The following is a 22,342-nucleotide window of genomic DNA, read 5'->3' on the forward strand; positions in this document are numbered from 1 at the left end:
ATTCTAAGTTTATTCATATAATACAGTATTTTTCTGTGTTCGTTTTCTCTACTTGTATCACGTGTTGACTTCCCAATTAATGGCTAATGGCCAAGATTCTGGATCTTCAGTTTATTCATATCAACCACAATGGCAAGGCCCCATGAAATATTTGCTAAACTGGGAGGATCTCACATAATTTTTAAACAAAATCTGTCACTGTATGGAATTTCAGGGGTCCTTTTTTGCTGCTAAGAAAAATATTTTCCAATTTAAGAAATAACTAGATTTTTTTTCCCTCCTTCTTCCCACCAATTTTTCTCACCAACACACATATATACACAGTCACATACTTCATATTTGAGGCCAATTTCACTGAAAGCAGAAACTTAACATTTTCATAAATGACTGCAAGACCTGGTAATTTTGGCAATAAAAAATGCTATCTTTGAAGTAAGCTGCAGTTTGAATTAATTTAAGCATTAGGAGGCCAAAATTAAAGTTTTTTTCTCGTTTTCCCTGCTATTACTGGTTTGCTGCAAGGAACAAGCTGCTCAAGAATCAAAGGTGGGGAAATGTCTGCTGGTCATTGCTGGATTCTTCCTGAAAATAGAGGACAGGTGAAATCTTCGGGAATCACTTCTTCCACGTCACACTTTCTGAAAACACTATGCTCAGGAATAGGCTAAACACACCACTGAAAGAATTATTTGAGGCCAGTATTTTATTTTATAGAGAGGAATTGCAATATTAGAAACTGCTTTGGCACAGGTTAAAAGTGGCTCTCGTATCACTTGCCAGTTTTCCCCAGGATCAATACTCATTACCAAAATTGACCTTTACGTGGTTACCATTTAGAGTTGCCACCAATGTAATGACAGAGTAGGGGGGAACCTGAGCACACACACAAAACTTTTATTTTTCAGATGTAATGCAAATAACCATATCTAATATTCTTTCAGAAAACAAATGAAAAACATGCTCAAAAAAAAAAACCAAGAAATCAAGTTATACTTTTCATAAGGCACCACAAAAACCCTGGTAAATTAGAGTCCATATTATATTTAAGTGTCTCACTAACAGGTAAATAAATATGTAAGAGAATAATCAATAGAGGGTCTTGAGGTTTACAAAAGACATTCCTGTTCAGACATCTTGGAGTATTGCAAAAATAAGAATAAGCAGGCTACATCTGAACCCGGCATCTCCTTTCCCAGTGCACATCATTCGTTGCATAGTGGTGACTGGATATGATCCAGGCCAAGAGAAGACTGCAATTCCAAAATATGTTCACATTCCATTCTTTCCTTCTCATGTTGTGAATATCACTTGGCACCTCCATATCCAAAGAAGTAATGATATGCTTTAACTTTAAAAGGGGAGGGATTCAAAAGGTAAAAGACAAATCAGTTGCCTGCTTTTTAAAATTTATACTTAACAGACCTACTGCAAAAGCAACTTTCTACACACATATGAAGCTAGTTCCATATGTAAACCTTTATTGAACCTGGTTATATGTGGGACTTTAACAGCTTAAATTCTTCCACAATTTACAATTCTTAAATCCCACTCCAAATTGTTACTTTCTCCTTTAAAAAGTAGATAGTCCCACCATTTGAAAGAAGAGGTTTCTCAATTTCTCCTTTCATCCTCCTATTTTAAGTACTGGCTGATATTCACACAAATGTACTACAGAATTAAAATATTGACAAGCAGGGAGTTTCTTTTACGTGCACTGAACTGCATCCAGAATCTTAAAATTAAGAAAAACAAATAAACTGACATTTTTGGGACACCAAAGACAAAAGCAGAGAAGAACAGAAGTGAAGCACAGGTAAAATTATTCTACTCTTATAGGTCTGCTAGCCTTTGCTAAGATTTTGATTATTAAATAAGTACATGGTGGGCAATCACAGATTTAATGCTTATCTTTTCAATTATTCAAAGTATGACATATAGTAATTTGTAATTTTACTGAGGCACAAATTTGAATCATGCAGTGCAAAGGTGGTTTGCAGCAACTCAGGAAGGGAGTCTTAGCATCTAAATCTCAACATGGCTTTGTTGCAATAATTATCTGTACGTAAAATAAACATTTGTGGGAAGAAAATGTCCCCTCTTCTGCCAACAAGAAAGCGAACTACTAATGCTATAGTTGTAAACTTGGGGATTTGCATAGTTCCAATGACCTACCCACTTTGAGAATATTAAAGACCTACATAGCATTTTTTCATTTTTCTTTCTATAACCTTCCCCAACATAGTTATAATGAAGGTAGTAAGAAATACCTTTGATAGAATTCACATAGAAATTAAAATACCAATGGTGAAAATTTTCAACTTTGGAGAGAAGGGTAAAGGAACATTTTAAATCAGGTTGTAATATGAAATGTAACAATGTTGAAGAATGGAATAAGTTGTAAGTAAGTAATTTCCTCTAACTGAAAACAATGTTTTATATTAGGACACAGGCATGTCTTTAAATAGATCTTAGTTCATTATTTCCACAATTACAGACTTGTATATGTTCATTTTTCTCCCCCCCGCCTTTTTAAATTTTTTTAAACTAATTTATCTGTTCTTCTCAGCCTTGGTCTAAATCTACGCTCAAGAGTCAGACCAAATCCTCTGTGACTTTCAAATAAATACAGAAAAGCTCATAGTATCAACTAAATCATATATTTAAGTTTCAAAATACCAGAAGGTAAACAGAGAACTACTCATGGTTGGAGACTGCCTTGCATCTCTCTCTCATGTCTCCAGCAGGTAAATACCATATTAAGGACATAAATTATTCCCTAAACAGCCACCTATATCCATCCACCATATTCCAGGAAGCAGAGCACCTTAGTCATCTTTCTCAGCATCTTCATGCCCCTCCACTGATGGCTGAGTAAGGTTATTAGGTGACTAGGAAGAAAAATGAAATATTTTTAAATGTATTCCACCCAGGCAGCCATCACTTAAAACTGCATTCAATTTTTTACTCACAAGTATTTGAAGATATTTACAGAGGAGATGAAAAGGCAAAAAAATATTGTGCTTTCTTTTATAACATCAAACCAGATGAAATTTTTTAACTAAGTAATATCTTTATATAGATTGGCAAAATGAAAACTTATGAAATTGGTTAATAGTTACCTTGCAATATCCACTGAAATCTTAAATCATATACACACTTTTAAGATCATGCACAGTGACACCTATGAACCTCTTAACAGGTCAAAACACTAAAAATATTATATAATATATTAAGGGAAGAATGACCAAAAATTAGGTAGTATGAACCATAGAGAATGCATTTACAGAAACTGGGTTTTACAGGAAAGCTTTTGCTTTTTTGGAGTAAGATGCCTTTTGAGTTAAATCTCATACCCACTCAAACTGTAACTGGACAGTACATTTCACTTCTAGTTACTAGAAGACATTTCTTTAAAAGAGATTGGGGCCAAAAGGGAAAAGCTGTTCTCTAGGCCCACCCTGCTCCTCCCTTTTAAAAAGAAAACTGATGAATTAAGTCAAACCACAGATTTTTAACCAAAATAAAGGGACACAGGATAGTGAAGACCAAACACTACTTTTAGGTTTTTTTGGTTGGTTGGTTTTTTTTTTTTTGTCCTTTAAAAAAAAAAAAAAAAAAGAGTCCCCTTCTAATAAACGTTTCCATATAGCTTACCTAACACCTTAACAAGAATAGAGAACACAACAGGAGGAAAGAGGACACAGCACCATAGTTTCAAACATTCACATACAAAAACAAAACAGCCACCACAGATAGAAAGACCAAGTTTCCCAACAGACAGGGACAAGTTCCAACACACAAAGGAAATGTAATTATCTATTTGAACAAAAACAACATGGAAAATCTGGTCAGGCTAGGGCGGAGAAGGAAGTGCTAACTCCTTGTACTACAAGGAAGGAATGGGGTTGATTAAAAAGCAAAAAAAAGAAAGCAAGCCCCCAAATGGATTTTTGATGCTGAAACTCTGTCATATGCTGCTGGTAACAGTAAATATATATATTTATATATTCATATATGTATATTAAAAAAGGAAAAATAATCTATTTATAGAACAGTCAGTAGTCAGAGACATTTAGAAAAAAGTAAAAACAAGTCCTTTTTTTCTTTTTTTAAAAATGGATTTACTAAAACAACTTTATCACCCAGAGGTGCTACAACCCCACATTCTCTGATGAAGCCATGGTGTTATTCAACAGCATCTGCTGTGGGCCACAATCAGAAATTGCCAGTGTTGGAAACAGCAGACATTGGGGTCAGGGCTGCAAGGCAAAAAGCTGTTATTTGCTGGTCTTGCTCATGGCCATGCCTGAAGCCTGGTGGTATCTGGTATACTTGTGAATGAAGGTTTCCCCGAAAAGCATGCATCACTGTGTCTCAGTAAAACATTCTGACTTGTCTTCTCTTCTTTTGCAGGAGGCTGGATCCATGTACCTGCTTGTCTCTAAAATGCAGACCCAAGACAGCAAGACTTCTCAAAGCCAAAAAAAGGCTCCTTGACTTGAAATAAGAAAAGCTCTTCTTCCCAGAATCCAATCTAGTCAGACTTCTGAACTAGAGGACATACTCCTCTCCTTAGGAAGATAAGGTGATCTGCCTCTCACTTGGGGCTTTCTTCTTGGTACAAACACACACAAGTAGCTGGGATCTAGACTCTGGCTACTATCCCATGACTAACAGGAGTAACTTTGGCCCTGTTGCTCCCATAGTTCTATCTGCAGGGCATTATATGCCAGGTAACAGCAGAAGGAGAGTGGTACTCTCACTCCTCTCCAACTGTCCTAAGGAGTGCCAAGTCATCAGCACCTCAAGATGGTGCTGCCCCTGGGCTGTACACCACTAACTAATATCGACTGGCCATAAGCCACAGCCTATATGCCCTGCTAGCATACCAATGTATTAATGCCAACCAGCATTCTAGAGCTCAATCACATGTCTGGCTGTAAAGTAACAAACCATACTCAGAGGAGACATAAATTGAAATACTGGCTGCTGTTACCAAAGACACCCTCTGCATAGATGTGTTGAAGAGAATGTAGGTCACACAGTCCATGCAAAGAGGAAGTCAGCTAAGAGGACTTTCTCTGAAGGCCATTCGTCTTTGGAAGCAACATTCTGAGTGGATCTACACCACTCTACTTGATGACTAAGGTCTCAACGTGGTCCATTTCTCCCCATGTCCCAAACTAACCCAGCAACTGCTAACTGGTCTCCTTAAGATCCTCCATTGGTAGTTTGTAGCTCATTATGAAGGAAGGAGGTGGTGCTTGACCTGGGCTATCTGGCCCTTGCTTCTTTGCACAGTTTATACAGATGTAATCTTCATTTTCAGCCATTTCTGGAGATACACCCACACAAACTTGATGAAACCACTCATCACAGCCACCATCACATTGTACCCAGTCTACCTGTAGGAGACAAGATTGGGGAATGTTTAGGTTACATAAACATTAAGCCTAGAAAAAACAAAAAAAACAAACCAAAGAGCTTTCTTGGCTTAAATGATAGCAAATAACTGGGATGTCCAGAGACAATGACTTCTTATGGGGCTACTTTTTAAAGACAGAAATTGGGAAGTTAATACCCCCAAATTCTATTTTACCATAATATGTCCACAAAATTGGGCCTCTTAGGTACTCCATTACCTCATAATACCCGGGGCTCCTTTTGAGGCAGAAACATGTTTGAGAAAAACCTGACAAAAAAGGAACGTCTAATAGAGCAGCCAAGTAGTTTTAGCTAATATTAACAATTTCTAGGCTCTAAGACAATGCAATTATCTTAGATCAAGAAAGGAAGAGTACAACAATGTGAAGGCAATCCTGTGTATTAGCTTTATTTCAAAGAGATAAGCCAAAGTACTAAGAGCATTAAATACCTTTTTAGAAAAGCAGTCACATAGGCCACTTTTAAAACTAATATTTTTTATTCTTCTCTTCTTCCGTTACAAATACAACTCCCTATAAAAAGTTAGCAAATATCAGAGGTCAAATCTTACAAATTAACCAATTAAAACAGTCAAAGTCATAGGTCAATAGATCACCCTGGGGTTTCAAATTAAAGTCATTTGTAAAATAGGTCAGTGGCAGATACTAGGCAAACTTTGACCCTCCAGAGAATATTGTGATTATAGGAGGCTAGAAAGCGACTGTAGTTTGGTGACTTTAAGCCTTGGGCCTAGGGTTAACAATAAGGTGATCTGGGGCTTTGTATTTGGAAGGTGACTGTCGTAGTTTTTATTAGCTGACGTTACGGCAGATGAGAACCTTTAAGATTACAAGAGCTACTCTTCCTCTCCCCAGCACAAAGTGGATCTGGATCATCTCACTGGCAACTTACAAAGCCACTTATAACACTGAGCTCTGCCAGATTTCAGAGCCAAGAGGCATGAAAGGATCAAACAGGTACCTCAGTGCAGCTTAGGAGAAAGAACAGAGGAAGGAGGTTTTGGCTAGGCAAATGAGTTTCAGAGAAAGGGAGTAGTTTCCAAAATTAGTTTCCAAGTACTATAAGAATCATCAAAATGATGATACTCATGTTAGTGGTTTTATGGTTGTGATACAGTGTGGGAAAAATCATTTGTCAAAATCATCTTTCTATTCCAGAGTTCTAGATCTTAAGAGATGGTGCTGTGCAAAATGAAGATTACTGAATTCAGTCACAAGTTCTGAGTTCTGATACATATAATTTGAGGCCAATACTTAATCTCATTAAGGCTCAATTTCTTCATCTGTAAAATGGAGATAACATCTTGTTTACAGATTATTTAGAGGAACAAATGAAATAATGTATGGCAAAACAGTTAGTTCACTGCCTAGGATACTAGACGTGTTTTTTAAGATCACAGATTCATGGCTCTACTCATTATTCTATCTTACACGAAAATCATTTTGCACCTTGTAATAGCTGCTGCAGCACTGTTTCTCAAAATGTGTAGACCACTTACATAGAATTACCTATTGTGTTTGTTAAAAATGTAGCTGAGACCCATCCCAAACCTACAGCCTCAGAATATCTTGGGGATACAAACCAGAAGCCTGTATTTTCAGTCAAAGTCTAGGTAATTCTTATATATTCTAAATTTGATCATCCCTGGCACTCTGTGATACTGCTTGCTAGTAAATTCAGAGCCATTTTACAATTCGTTCCTAAAACAAATTCTGTTTTTGTTCTGTAATTGTTTATGTAATATTTAGCTTCTGAAGTCTGTGTAGTGAAGAAAACTGATCAAAATGTTCCTACTGCAGCAAACTAGTACATGAAAGAAAGGGGCAGATAAATGACTTCTGGGCAACAAACTAAAAATATAGGTACCGCAGCTATGAAGATTTACGAAGTGCCAATCTGATGGTTAAGTGCTTTGGCTATCTGGAGCTCGTTAAGAGAACTGGGAAGATGATCTGTTTCTTTGAGCTGCCCAAATCTGAGATATTACCCTCTTTATGATGCCACCCTGAACCAAGAAACAACTCTACTCCTACCTTCAACCCTCTTAATCCAGTCCAGTCCTCAGTCATGCTAATCCACAGGATAAGAAAGTTCCTAATTTATCAGTATTTGCTGCCAAGAAAAGTGGTTCCATGTTTCTTAAAATCTAATTCTGCACTATACTCACTGGCTTCCAGGTTTCCTCAAATTAAATGTATCAGTCTCTCTCAAGTAAGGAAGAAATGTTCTCTTCTGTGATTTTGGCTACAGGTCCATTCCTAAGCCTAGCTCTCCCACCATTCCAAAAAAGTATAAACTTTTCTTGAGATATTCATCAGTACACAGATTCTATCCCAGCCTACAGATTATATAAAAATTCACCCCAATCATCTAGCAGGGAAAAAAACAGTCCTTCCCTTACTAGTATCTTTTTATCACATTCACGTACTAACAATCCAACCCCAGTGCTACTTTTGTTTGAAAAGGCCCACCGGATCATAAAGCAAACTAACGTTTGGAATGTCAACTCAATCCACTGATGATTTTGACACAGGGCAACAGACTATGTAGTGGCCTGAAGACTCAAGAAGACAGAATGTGGTTAACTGCATATTAAGTTCTAATAGTCACTTCCCCTTTCATTATCTTCGAGAGATCTACTTACCAAATCACAAAAATAATTATTAAAAAACTTCACAGCTATGAGCTGTTCAAATATTAATGGATAAGAGATTTAGAAGTATAGTACAAATAGGTTACCAGTTGGATTTTGGGAAATTTTAAGAGAAATATGTTAAATACAATATTAATTTGGTATTTCATGTTTTGCTATATGGTTTCATATTTACACTTAAAAATATTTGGCATATTTCATCTTGTTCACTTCACAGAGCATATTACTGCAATGGGGGAAAAAGAAGGCCTGGAGATTTAGTGATATTCTTAGCTTAGTTCCCCCACGGAGCTTTTGTTATTTTGGCATTCAATCTCTACTGCACCAAGGTTCCTTGCAAAAACCAGATATAAAAAATTAAAACAATCTACTCAATGAAGTACAATTTAACAATGTTCAGAATCCTTGTGTGTATTTTTTGGTGCTCTCAACATTAAGTGACCAACCTTCCTAGCCAGCCCAAGATTGGTATTTCCCAAGACATGGGAATTTCAGTGCTAAAATTAGGAAAGTCCAGGCAAATTGGAAGAGTTGGTTAACCTATCTCCACATGGCTGAGACATCACCATGACAATCTTTTAAAATCAGAATAACTAACAAATAATAAATGTGAGAGACATAGGTTTATAAACTTAATCTCTACCATCCCAAACTTCTTATGGAAATAGTAATGGGTAAGGAAAAGGCCCACAGGAAGAGGGGGAAAAAAAGTCTATTTTCCTAAATAAGATGATTATTTATTCTAATACAGGGGAAAAAAAATGTTACTTAAATGTTAGCTTGAAAGAATTTGCTCCTTCAAGTTAACTTGTTTTACTCTTGGTAACAGTATGATTGAATGAAAGGGACAGACCTCAGGGAGAAAAAGGTTCTGAACCTTAAAACTAGTTTTTTGAAAACAGTTCTTAATATTTTATCTTTTCTTCATTATTTTTTAAATTAATTTCACCTTGAAGTTAATTTGATAATGATGGAAGAGACAGTTTTTTTTTTTTTAAGCCCCTTACAACATTATTCTGATAATATTTTTCTTTTCTCTTTCTAAAACATCCTGAAATTGAGCCTAGGTATGTTTAGGTAGCCCTTCAAAGTTTTCTCAATCTGCACGTTTGGGGGGAAAAGTAATATTAAGTTAGAAAAATGGTAAATGTATATTTACCTAAATATGAATGAACCCTAGAAGTTATTTTTTGCTGCATGATATTTAAAGAACATAGACTTCTCTAAAAACATGCTTTTCTTATCATTATTTTGTTCTGAAGATGTGTGTCATGCATCAACTGGTTTTCTTAGAGAAATACTATACTTCAAATTGAGAAAGTTGTAAAATTCTTTTACAAAGCAGTTAAAGAAATATACCTTTTATTTAGTAAAACTAGTGCTGAGAACAAACTTGGAGAACCATAAATATTGCAAAACAGCAACGATGGGCAAAATGTTTACAATCTGAAATAATTTGTTTAAAATTAAACACATTATAGAAATACATTTACTAAGTTTCTTTTATGTAGGATGATGACAGGTTAAGGCATACCTTCCTCACTTTTGTATATGTTTTAACAGTTTGAAACAGACATTTTCTCTGAATGTTCAGCTAAGTCTCCCTTTGTTCTATTAAGACAACTTTGCAGGTTTTAAAAAAATACCTTTAATGTTAGGAGCAAATCTTAGGGCTCACTTAAAAATAACCATCACATTTTAACACTGCATTTGTTAGCAAGTGCTTTCATATAGATTATCTCCTCTTATTCTCATAACCCCGAGAGTATGCAGGGTTATGTGTTAATTTAACAATTTTACAGCAGATGAGGAAAAAAAACCTGCCTATAGTGTTTATATGCTACAGGAAGGTAATAGATGACCTGAGCGATATTTAAAAATGCTGATCAGAGGAGAGGGGAAAGATTATTAAGTGAAAAGGTGAAAAAAGAGAAAGCAAAAGGTTCATGATGGATATAAACATTATAGAGGAAGGATGATAGGAAAGCTTGAAAAAGAACCACTACTTCTTGCTGCCAGTCTGAAACTACCATAAAATCAGTTAAAAGAGAAACAAAGGGAGAAAGTTCTGCCAACACTAAGCTGCCAATACTTCAGTACCCAAAGAGAAACAGTTAACCTTTCATCAACCTCTTTAATGAACAAATTCAGATGAGAATAAATTCAAAATGAAAAAATACATACACATATTTATAAGGTAGCTACTAAAATACTTTAAAATGTTTATAAAATAGAAACATATTTAATCAGTAAAGATACAAAAGTGAGTAGATAGTATGACATGATATAAAATTATATGGAAAAAGGACTAGAAGGAAACACACTAAAATATGTATAGGTATTGTCCTTGGAAGGTTAGACTATGGGGATATGTGTCTTACCAAAATATATTCATTTTCCAAAAATGAGTGGAAAACATTCAATAAGTATAATTTAAATACAAGTGTCATTTAGTTTTGGAATGTGTTTTTGTACTTACATCTTAATTATAGGTGGGGTGGGGATATTAGTGGTGAAAACCTGGTCCGGGAGCCAGGAAACCACGGTTCTACTTTTGGCTTTGCACTACTTAGCACTGTGACTTTGGTCACATCATTTATCTTCACTGAGTCCTGGTTTCATCATTTGTAAAATGAAGAGCCTGGACAAGGTGACCTCTTCAAGCTCTAACAAGTATCTGACTGAGGAGGAAGTAAGGGAATAATGATGCAGTATATTTATTCTGTTCATATATTCAAATTGAGGAGGTATTAAAATTTTAAATATCAAGTGGTATAATGAGCATAATAAAATTAAAACTATGAATTTACTAATAATCTTGATGGGAACCATAACAGACATCTCCAGTCACTGAATGAACTGGGATTTTTCATAAAGTCTTTCCATCTTTCTCAGAAGTTCATAATGTCAGTACTACCTAAAGAATGGCCATTATATAATTACTATACTTAAAATTTAGGGCTGAAACTTTTAAAATAATATCTTTAAAGGTCCTAATTATTTTTTGCAAGGTATTTGAAAAAAATCTTACTCCATTTAGAAGAGTGCACATAGGCCTGAGTGTGGGTACAGCACAGACCAAAAGGGAAGATTTTTTAGGTCTTTAGAACAAAAATTGTAATGCAATTTGCCACAGCTCTTAAAATACTGGCTCAGAACATTTTGAGGCCACTGTGACTAACTAACTGACAAGGTATTTAGTTCTCTGAGTCACCGTACAGGGAAGGCAAAAGGACTACACTGCACCCAGCTAGGCCAACCACACACGAAGGGCACTGCTACCCAGGGTTATCACACAGCTTCTCTCTGCTCTGGTCTCGTTACGTTCACCAAGTCCATGATTTTGAAAGCACAACATTTCTTCCATTAAGCACACTGACCTAAGAGCCTCATAATTCAAAACAGTTTATAGAAACTGTAGAAAACATATTCTGCTGGAAGCCCAAATCCTGGAATCAAAACCAGATTCTCATGACATCAGGCCTCTGTCTCGCGCCCGCCGCCGCTGCTTGGCCGCTCTCCCGGGGGTGTACATGGTTAGAGCTCACCTTGTCCTTGCAGGGCCGCTGGCAGTTCTGTGCGGCGCACACAGCATTTTCGTCATCGGACTCCTCTGCTCCGGACCAGTCGTACTTTGAGGGGATGTCCAGCACCTTTTTCTCTCTCTTCTTCTCAGTAGTCTCTTTCACAAGGTCAGCTTTGGCTGCAGCAGCCTTCTCCTTCTTTTTCTTTCTCTCTTCTTCTTTTGCCAGTTTCTTAGCCAGTTTATTCAGCTCCTTTGATTTTTCTGCACTTAGTTTTAATTTCTTCTTTTTAGGTTTATCCATTTTCTTTAACTCCTTGGACTTCTGTTTTCCTTCTCCAAAAAGCTGTTCTACTTTTTCTAGCTTCCGTTTCCGTTTCTTCTCTGAAGAGTCTTTTCCTTTTATTTTTAATGGTTTCTCTTCCATGCTGTCATCCTTCAACAATATAAAAGTAGAAAGAATTTTAAAGCCAGACATTTAAAAAAAGTTTTATTCTCTTGCAGGAGGTACCTTGAATAGACAACTTCACAGAGACAGAAAGAAGAATAGTGGTTACTGGGGGCTGAGGGAAGGCGAAAATAGGACTTACTGTTTAATGAGTACAGAGGTTCTGTTTGGGATGATTGAAAAGTTCTGGAAATGGACAGTGGCAATACTTGTGTAACACTGTAAATGCCATCAATACAAGTGAACTGTATACTTAAAATGGATTAAGATGGTAAATTTTATGTTGGATACATTATACCACAATAAATGTTCTAAAGATATTTTAAAGACATTTTAAGAAAGCAAATATAATATTCAATGAAAACAGAAAATAATGGCAAGCCTGTAGAAAACATCTGACTTGAGCTTACCGGGGAAAAAAGATCATTGTCACCCTGTATTAGTATAGTGCTGTAGCACATCTAATTGAGATAAAACATACATATAAAGCTAAAGTACTAAACGTACACTGAATTATGTAATAACTTTCTTGGTCTTCATTTACCACGACTACAGTTCTTTATTAACTCACAATAAATTCCCGATGGCTAAGAAGTGATTAAAATTGTTGGTAAAACAAAAAAATTGTATCCATGATCTCATTACAAAAGACATGTAGTGACTTTGGCAAGGGCTAGAGAATAGCTGATGTGACAAAGCAAAAAAAACCCCTTATTTTTCAATTTTCTAATATTGTTCCAATTTCTACTATATGCCAATGTAATAAACATTAAAAAAATTTAATTTTTTGAAAGATTTTATTTATTTGAGAGGGAGAGGGAGAGAGAGACAGAGGGAGCACATACGAATGGGGGGAGGGGTAGAGCGACAGAATCCCAAGCAGATTCCCTGCTGAGCACGGAGCCCAGTGCAGTGCTGGATCCCACAACCCTGAGATCACAACCTGAGCTGAAAATAAGAGGCAGGATGCTTAACCTACTGAGACACCCAGGTGCCCCAGCATTAAAAATTTTTAATAGTGAAAGTATGTCTAGCAACAGGAAGAACAAGGAGGTAGAAAAAGAAATACTGAAAAACATAAGCTTGATAATTACTTAAGAAATACCACCTGAGAATTCATTTTGTGACATATTTGAGACTGAAAAATCTTTGACAGGAACCTAAGAAACTGCAGAATGCAGCAGAACACTGCATTATAAATGTCCTAAGTCTATCACATCTCGAACTATATATCTACCTTCTCAATAGTTTGTGTTTGCTTATGTGTAAAATAAAGAGGATCAGATGAGATAATGGATGTGAAGAAAACCCTTTGTATTTTGGAAAACCCTATATAAATCAGGCTACCTTTATCTGAATTCCAAACCAAAAGCTAACTATCATCTGCCCAGTGTATCTGTATCAACTGTCAGTGACACTGTATCATTCCACTGCATGAAAATAAGTAATGCAAAAGAATAATGTAAAGAATACTAGGAGTCAAAAGCCAGAGTTGGAATCCAGGTCTCTCTGTTTTTACCAAATGTCTGACCTAGGGAAGTTTCCACCTCTCTGACCCTTAATTTTTTCATATGTAGAAACAGGTCTATCCTTTCCTCTCTCCCATCCAGGATTATTTATGCTGAGCACTGAATGAGATCACAGATATAAAAACACTGTATAAACTGCAAACTGCTATTTAAGTATTAATATATGAACGTAGTAGACTCTCCCACCCCAATCTGCTTTCTATTTAACGCTTCCCTCTTGTTGCCCCCCTCCTCCCCTACTTAACCCTTCCCTTGCAGCTTTTTTTTTTTTTTTTTTTAACCACTGTATTTTCTTGTGCCTTCTTTTTTTGGGCCTTTCAACAGTGGGAATATGGGCTAAGGAAGCTGTTCCTTCCTTAAGAGAAAAACTGGGAGTTTTCAGTACCCTCCTTTCTTTTTAGTGGAAATGGTGTTTGGTTTTTTTCCCCCAAAATATTACATAAAATCGCAGTAAGACCAGGGCGCCTGGGTGGCTCAGTTGGTTAAGCAACTGCCTTCGGCTCAGGTCATGATCTTGGAGTCCCGGGATTGAGTCCTGCATCGGGCTATTGGGCTCCCTGCTCAGCAGGGAGTCTGCTTCTCCTTCTGACCCTAACCCCTCTCATGTGCTCTCTCTCTCTCTCTCATTCTCTCTCTCAAATAAATAAGTAAATAAAAAATCTTTAAAAAAAAAAAAAATCGCAATAAGACCATAAAGCAGAACTACATTTGGCTTAATGGAAAAGAAGGACAGCCACAGTACTACCCACTCAGCCATTCCCATTCTGGCATTTGTGGCACCTCCAAAGAACCAAGGCATTCTAAAATGTTAAAACCACTGTTTAAGTAAGCTTTATATCTTGCCTCCATGATATGCAGAAATCTGTCTTCAGAGGGTAGATGTGTGGCCTGCAAAATCCGCCATATGTGTTGAGTCTCATCCAGAGATACTTCTAGGAGATCTCCAACCATCATAAGTTCTTCCAGCTGGGCTTTAGCTCCAGGTGACAACTCTAACACTGGAGGTTCCAAACTTCGGGGCACCAAAGGACTCTTCCGAGGTTGTTTCCTTGGGGTGCTGGAACCTTTCCAATAAAATATAAGACAAAAACAAAAAAAATGAAAACTATGGAAAAAACATAATGTTTCCAAAGTAAATATTTAAGGGAATGGTCCCTCCTCCTCCAATACCTACTTTAGATACCTGAATTCACTATATCCATATGAAAGTGAAAAGGAAATCTTCAAAAAATACAAAACAAAAAGATCTAGAATTCTAATGCCCACTCTAAAAAATTGGTTAAGACTAAAAACCTGGTTTCTTATTGATTCTTTATTCTGTGACTGAATAGTGGAAGGAGAATGGGAAAGAATCTCTTATTAATCTATTCTCTCTCCATTTTAGAGGGGACCAACAAAAGATTAAGCACATGAGCTGCCCATAATAAACCAACAGTAATTTGCTAGTCCATAAGATCGTGAATTTTACTATGAAAAGAGAAACACGCCTTACTTCCCAGACGTGTGACCTACCGCAGTGTGATGTATTTTCACTGGGGAAAAGCAAAGTAGACGTATGAGGGCAATTATCTACCAAGGGAAGGAAGAACTTCTAACACTTAAAACTTTCTAAAACAAGAATGAATATTCTCAAAAAGCAGCAAGTTCCTCGACAACTGGTAATGAACAAACAGAGGCTTATCAGAGATTTTATATAAAGAGAGATGGGACTAGAGGGCCTCTAAAGTTCTTATTAGGATTCAATAATTCCATGTAAGTTTTTTTTAGGTTACCACCTAGTAACATAAAATGCATATAGAGACTTAGCTTTTCCTAATCAAAATTGCATTTTTAGGTTTTACTATTATTTCATGGCCAGGATGTACATTTAAAGAGGGATTCATAGTCTGGGGCGCCTGGGTGGCACACCTGGGTAAGCATCCGACTCTTGGTTTTGGCTCAGGTCATGATCTCAGGGTCGTGAGATCGAGCCCCGTGTCAGGCTCTGCCCTTGGCATGAGGTCTGCTTGAGATTCTCTCTCCCTCTCCCTCTGGCCCCTCCCGGTCTCTCTCTCTAAAATAAATAATCTTTAATAATAATAATAATAATAAATTTTAAAAAGAAGGATTCATAGCCTTGATTAATACAATGTTTTTCATCACTGGTTTCAGGTGTATCTTCTTCACACTGTTTTAAAGGGTAATACCTTGAGTACAACTCTTAGAAGCAGAAGAATAAGCATGTTCTGCACAGAATGAAGGCGCTGTCCACATGTGAGTGACCACCTCTTCAGACTTGATGGGAATTTCTTCGTCACAAAAAAGATTGGGTTCCAAACTACTGGAGGACTTCACACTGGCTGTGTCCTGAGGAAGAAACCAAGAGGGGTATTCAGAATTAGAACCACTTCATTTACCCTATGACAAGGATCTAAATGCACGCTTTCAGGTTAAAGCCTGCAATATACTAAAAATATGACCTTAATGGAATACTATTCAGCCATCAAAAAAATTGAAATTTGGGGGGCGCCTGGGTGGCTCAGTCGGTTTAAGCGGCTGCCTTCGGCTCAGGTCATGATCCTGGGGTCCTGGGATCGAGCCCCACATCCGGCTCCCTGCTCAGCAGAGAGCCTGCTTCTCCCTCTCCCTCTGCCTGCCACTCTGCCTACTTGTGCTATCTGTCAAATAAATAAATAAAATCTTAAAAAAAAAAAAAATTGAAATTTTGCCATTTGCAACCACATGGATGGAACCAGAGGGTATTATGCTAAGCGAAAAAAGTCAATCAGAGAAAGGCAATTATCATATGATATCACTCATATGTGGAATTTAAGAAACAAAACAGAGGATCATAGGGGAAGAGAAGAAAAAAATAAAACATGACAAAATCAGAGAGGGAGACAAACCATAAGAGACTCTTATTATAAGAAACAAACAGGGTCGCTGGAGGAGAGGAGGGTGGGGGGATGGGGTATGTGGGGGATGGGGTATGTGGGTGATGGGCATTGAGGGTATGTGATGTAATGAGCACTGGGTATTATGTAAGACTGATGAATCACTGAACTCCACCTCTGAAACCAATAATACATTATATGTTAAGTAATTGAATTTAAATTAAAAAATAAAATTAAAAAATAAAAATATGACCTTAAAATTAAATGCACAGTATTAAATAAGACAGAAAATGCCCACAGTGGGGGGCGGGGGGGGATGGGGGGACAGGAATGACTACAGTTTTAAGCCAAAAGGGAAAGAGTAAATCTCAAAAACAATCCACAGAGATAACAAACCTAAAAGAAAATTACTATTAAATAATCTACCTTCTTCAGTCTACAGCTCATAAAAACTCCTATACCCAGCAAGTTAGAGAATCTTGACACTTAAAATGGACTTAGGAAGGGAAGAAAGGTTTAGATATGACATCGAAAGGACACAAATCATTTAGTCCTCTCTAAAGGTTTTCAAACCTAGAAGCTTATCAATTGCTCTTGCTTACCGATTGTTCTTAATACAACGAAGAGCCTGACAATATTCAAATTATACACTTCTGACAGCTCTAATTAGTTCTAAGATGATTCTCCCCTGCAGTTAGTTTCCAGAGGCTCACATGTACAGCTTTAATGGTAGAATGCAATCAGGAAGGCAGAAATCACAGGCATTTCAACAAGGATAATTTAATGAAGTGAACTGGTTAGATGTATATTAAAGGCTTGAAAAGACAAAACAGAAACACCAAGCTAACACCAAGAAAGAGTTGTCAACCCTAGAGTTTAAGGTAACAAAGGAAAGAAGTGGGGTTATTAGAACCTACAAGCTCAGAGAAGGGGCCCTGCAGAGGTGGGAGCCAGACCTCTGAGAAAGAAGTGCTGGCCAGTTAGTTCTGCTCTCTCTAATGGAACGTGATGTGGTTGGTTTTGGGAATGTGAAAAAACAGCTACAAACTAGACCCAGTTCCCACTGCCCGAGTTAAAAAAAGCAAAAGGAAAAAAAAAAAAAACAAAGCATGCAGTTCAGATGATACACAGAGAAAACAAAACAAGGAAAAGATCATGTCCCTTCTCACTGTTCAGGCCTTTTGATATTTCCTAATGTCCTCTATTGGCAGAAGGAAGGCAGCAGGCGGGAAACAAATGTGTAGAGCAGGAGTTTGTTGGCATACTGTGACCCAGTTGGCAGCTCGTTTTTTGTATGGAGTATGAGGTAAGAATAGTCTGTTTTTAAGGAGTTGTGGGGAAAAAAAGAATATGCACTAGGGACCATATGTGGCTTACAAAACCTAAAATATTTACTAAGCTTTATTGTGTGTGTGTGTCTGTGTGTGAATACACATGCACATACATATACCCTATTAATATATATTATTGCATATTAATGTGTTCTGACATATATACATTACTTTACAGAAAAAGTTTACCAGCCCCTGGTGTAGAGCCCCAGTCCCAGTATCACAAAGCAGAGTACAGAAGTGTGAGTTAGGAGAGGAGCCAACAGCTTCATGACTAATGTGACACCTGATTCTCTCGGTGGGGTGCACGAGAAGATCTACTATTATCATGAGATAATCCTTAATTAAATAGGATACTTAAAAGGTTTTATTAAGAGGATTCTGGAAGACAATGCCACTCACTGAGAATTTAGGAATAGCAGTTCATAGTCTTCTTCCTTATTCAAGAATTTAAGTCCTAAAAAGCAGGAGATGGAAGAGTACTTTAGTTCTCTCCTACTTTCGTTCCCATGTGCTTTTTCTCATGGACTAGAATTGTCTTTTCTGACTTTGACTCTACTCATTTCATTGTTACTCACACAGGGAACTTTCTGTTAAACTTCCAAAACAGAAAGGACAGTGATCAAAAAATAATGACGGAAAATAATGATAGCTAAAAAGAGATTTGTAGGGCGCCTGGGTGGCTCAGTTGGTTAAGCGACTGCCTTCGGCTCAGGTCATGATCCTGGAGTCCCGGGATCGAGTCCCGCATCGGGCTCCCTGCTCAGCAGGGAGTCTGCTTCTCCCTCTGACCTTCCTCCCTCTCATGCTCTCTGTCTCTCATTCTCTCTCTCTCAAATAAATAAATAAAATCTTTAAAAAAAAAATTTAAAAAAAAAGAGATTTGTAAAAAAAATTACTTCCCCCAAGGTGAAGCATGAAAAGTGAACATGTACAATACTGACTTTGGTAAGTTAAAGACACATTGTTAATCCTGGAACAATCACTGAAAATACATAAACAAACAAAAAGAGGTATAAGGTAAGAAGTCAGTAAAGGCAATAAAATCAAACATTAAAATTTTTTTTCAATTAACCCAAAGAAGGCAGGAAAAGAGCAACAAAGTAAGAAAACACAAGAGATTAAAAAATTAATAGCAAGATGATAAACTTAAACACAACCATGTCAACAACTACATTAAATGAAAATGGACTAAACACCCACAATTGAAAGACAGAGATCATAATACTACTTAAAAAATAAAACACAAAAAACAAAAGACTCAACAGTATTTTACAAATACATACAGACGCAGAATTACAGTCCAGAAAGGACCCTACTATATATGCTATCCTCAAGAGACACATTTTAAATATAAAGAAATAGATAGGCTGAAAGTAAAAGAATTGACAACAAGCTTAAACAAACTACTCTCCCTAAGGAGGAAAATTACAGTTCAGTCCCATTAATGGCAAATATACAGGAAAGGTAGAATGTCCTCTCTGTGAGAAATGTGTTTTATATACAGATCTGTCGCTCTATCTTATCTGGTATCATGCTGGACTAAACTCCCAGACAAAACTGACTCAATTTCCACCAAAGCTCAAGCCGTCCAAGCATTAAAAAGGGTGGAGAGGAAAACCTAAAAGAATCTAAGTGTTTTACTTGCCTTTCTCATTTTTAAAATAAGCAATTACTGGGCTGCAAAAAAGAACTTCCCGGAAGATAACAGCTACTACTGTTGTATATCCTCCTTTCTGACGTGCAATTCTGCACATACATGCATTTGCAAAATACAAACTGTGATATGGATAGACAGTTTCAGTAAAGGGAAACAATATGCCTTAAAAGGAAATGATCATGTGAGTATATGAAAGGTTATGCCAGGCACACAGGCAAAAGATCCATGACAGACTCTGCTTCATTAAGTAATGATTTTCCTGAATTGCTACTCAGTGATTCAGTGGTGATTACAAGATATTACATGCAAATGAAGTAATCCAACAATGCACAGCACAAATTAAATGCTATGATAACTAAGATCAAATGACTGGTTTTATTTTTCTATGTAATTACCTACTCTTCTTCCTAAACCGGTAAGGGGCTATCTCTCAAGCGAAGATACTAAATTCAAACTATTTTAAAGATGCTCAAGCGAAGATACTAAATTCAAACTATTTTAAAGATGAATTCATGGTCACAATCAGGGAACATCATACAAAGGAAAAAATCACCAAACTAACTATAACTAAATCAACAAATAAAATTTTAATTATGCAGTAAGTGCTTGCTCTATGGGAAAATACTCGACTTTAATTTTTTTAAATATTTTTAACCTACATCAAGGTAAATGTGACCTTGAATTACCCTTTTTAAAAAAATTTAAATTCAATTAGCCAATATATAGTACATTATCAGTTCCAGATGCAGAGTTCAATAATTCATCAGCTGCCTGTAACACCGAGTGCTCATCACATCATGGGCCCCCCTTAATGCCCACCACTCAATTACCCCATTTCCCCACCCTCTTCCCCTCCAGCAACCCTCAGTTTGTTTCCTATAGTTAAGAGTCTCTCATGGTTTTTCTCCCTCTCTGATGACTTCTCATTCAGTTTTCTCTCCCTTCCCTATGATCCTCTGCGCTGTTTCTTATATTCTACTTATGAGTGAAACCATATAATTGTCTTTCTCTGACTGACTTATTTCACTCAGCTTAATACCCTCCAGTTCCATCCACACAGATGTAAATGCTAGTATTCATTCTTTCTGATGACCGAGTAATATTCCATTGTGTATATACATATATATATATGTATATATATATATATACATATATACACACCACATCTTCTTTATCCATTCATCTGTCAATGGACATCTCAGCTCTTTCCACAGTTTGGCTATTGTGGACATTGCTGTTATAAACACTTTGGGTGGGGCGCCTGGGTGGCTCAGTTGGTTTAGCAACTACCTTCGGCTCAGGTCATGATCCTGGACTCCCTGGATCGAGTCCCGCATCGGGCTCCCTGTTCGGCAGGGAGTCTGCTTCTCCCTCTGACCCTCCCCCCTCTCATGTGCTCTCTCTCATTTTCTCTCTCTCAAATAAATAAATAAAATCTTTAAAAAAAAAAACAAAAACACTTTGGGTCACTACACTTATATCTTTGGGGTAAATACTTAGTACTGCAATTGCTGGGTTGTAGGGTAGCTCTATTTTTAACTTCTTGAGGAATGTCCATACAGTTTTCCAGAGTGGCTATACTAGCTTGCATTCCCACCAACAGTGTAAGAGGGTTCCCCCTTTCTTCGCATCCTCACCAACATTTGTTGTTTCCTGACTTGTCAAGAATTACCCTAAGTCTTGCACCTATTCTTCTAAGCTGTCAAATATATTGCTAACACTATAAATTCCTAATTTATATTATAAAGTCCCCCCCTACCAAAGGAGAGCCCATAAGCTAACACCGCTATATAAATTTTATTTAAAAAAGACTACTCTATACAACCATATCAAACCAGTTTTGGTCCCTAGCCCTAAAATCATGTAATACTTGTGATATTTTGTTTTCATAGGTTTCCAAAATGCTTCCAAACAAAGTCCATCCCGTTTACCAATTCTAGAGTACTGGCTGATACTTAATGTGCTAGAAAGAGAACAACCCAGGCAACCCAGGTATCAAAAGCCTCTAAACATAGTAAACCAGCAATTCTAGTATTAGCTAATTAACTTATATGTGGCATGGGCTGCATTCCCGTTCAGCTGCTCCTTCAGAACTTTACCTTGGTTTCAACTTTGCTCAAGTCTTTAATTCATAAAACTAAAAATTCCCTCATTAAAACATTCCCAAGATCAATTTTATCTTGAGAAAAATATTTTACAGCAGATAATTTATAAGCATCTATGATGGATGGTTTTAAATTTGTTGAGTTTTTTTTTTTTTTCAAGATTTTATTTACTTATTTGACAGAGACACAGCGAGAGAAGGAACACAAGCAGGGGGAGTGGGAGAGGGAGAAACAGGCTTCCCCGCGGAGCAGGGAGCCGGATGCGGGACTCGATCCCAGGACCCTGGGATCGAGCCCCACATCGGGACCTGCTTCTCCCTCTCCCACTCCACTCCCCCTGCTTGTGTTCCCTCTCTCACTGTGTCTCTCTCTGTCAAATAAATAAAATCTTAAAAAAAAAAAAAAAAAAGAATCACATTGAGGGTAATTTGTTCTAGCTGCAGCTGTAACTCTGCAAATTCAAACCATGGGCCCAAGTATAACTCATCTCTGAATAGGACATTCTATCTAGCACCATCCAGATGAGAGATCAGAGCAAAAGAATCGAAACACAGCTAGAATGGGTTCTTAAAACATAACTATACAGATTTTAACAACTCAAAGGAAACAAAATACTGAAATAAGCCACGAAAGCTTTCAGTAATCTAAATGCCTAATTTTTCCAGTCCCTTTAGGTCATAAGGAGTTACAAGGTGAAGAAAATAAACACAGATTTTTTTTAAATTCCATCCTTTTTTTTTTTTTTTTTTTTTTTTTTAAAGTTTTTTTTTTTTTT

At 36.9% G+C, this 22,342-nt stretch overlaps 1 protein-coding gene across 1 annotated transcript in view; it reads right to left on the reverse strand.

The window, feature by feature from the left end:
- Positions 1-1,166: 1,166 nt before the first annotated feature.
- Positions 1,167-22,342, reverse strand: part of KDM5A (lysine demethylase 5A) — a 94,008-nt gene continuing 72,832 nt past the window's right edge. The window contains exons 25-28 of the mRNA XM_021690804.2: positions 15,785-15,944; positions 14,442-14,662; positions 11,647-12,057; positions 1,167-5,405 (exon numbers count right to left, since the gene is read on the reverse strand). Of these exons, the coding sequence (XP_021546479.1) occupies positions 5,199-5,405; positions 11,647-12,057; positions 14,442-14,662; positions 15,785-15,944 (999 nt within the window). The 3' untranslated portion in view covers positions 1,167-5,198. The remainder of the gene's footprint in view (positions 5,406-11,646; positions 12,058-14,441; positions 14,663-15,784; positions 15,945-22,342) is intronic.

This window comes from Neomonachus schauinslandi, chromosome 5 (genome assembly GCF_002201575.2).
Source record: "Neomonachus schauinslandi chromosome 5, ASM220157v2, whole genome shotgun sequence".
In the NCBI taxonomy this organism is placed as follows: domain Eukaryota; kingdom Metazoa; phylum Chordata; class Mammalia; order Carnivora; family Phocidae; genus Neomonachus; species Neomonachus schauinslandi.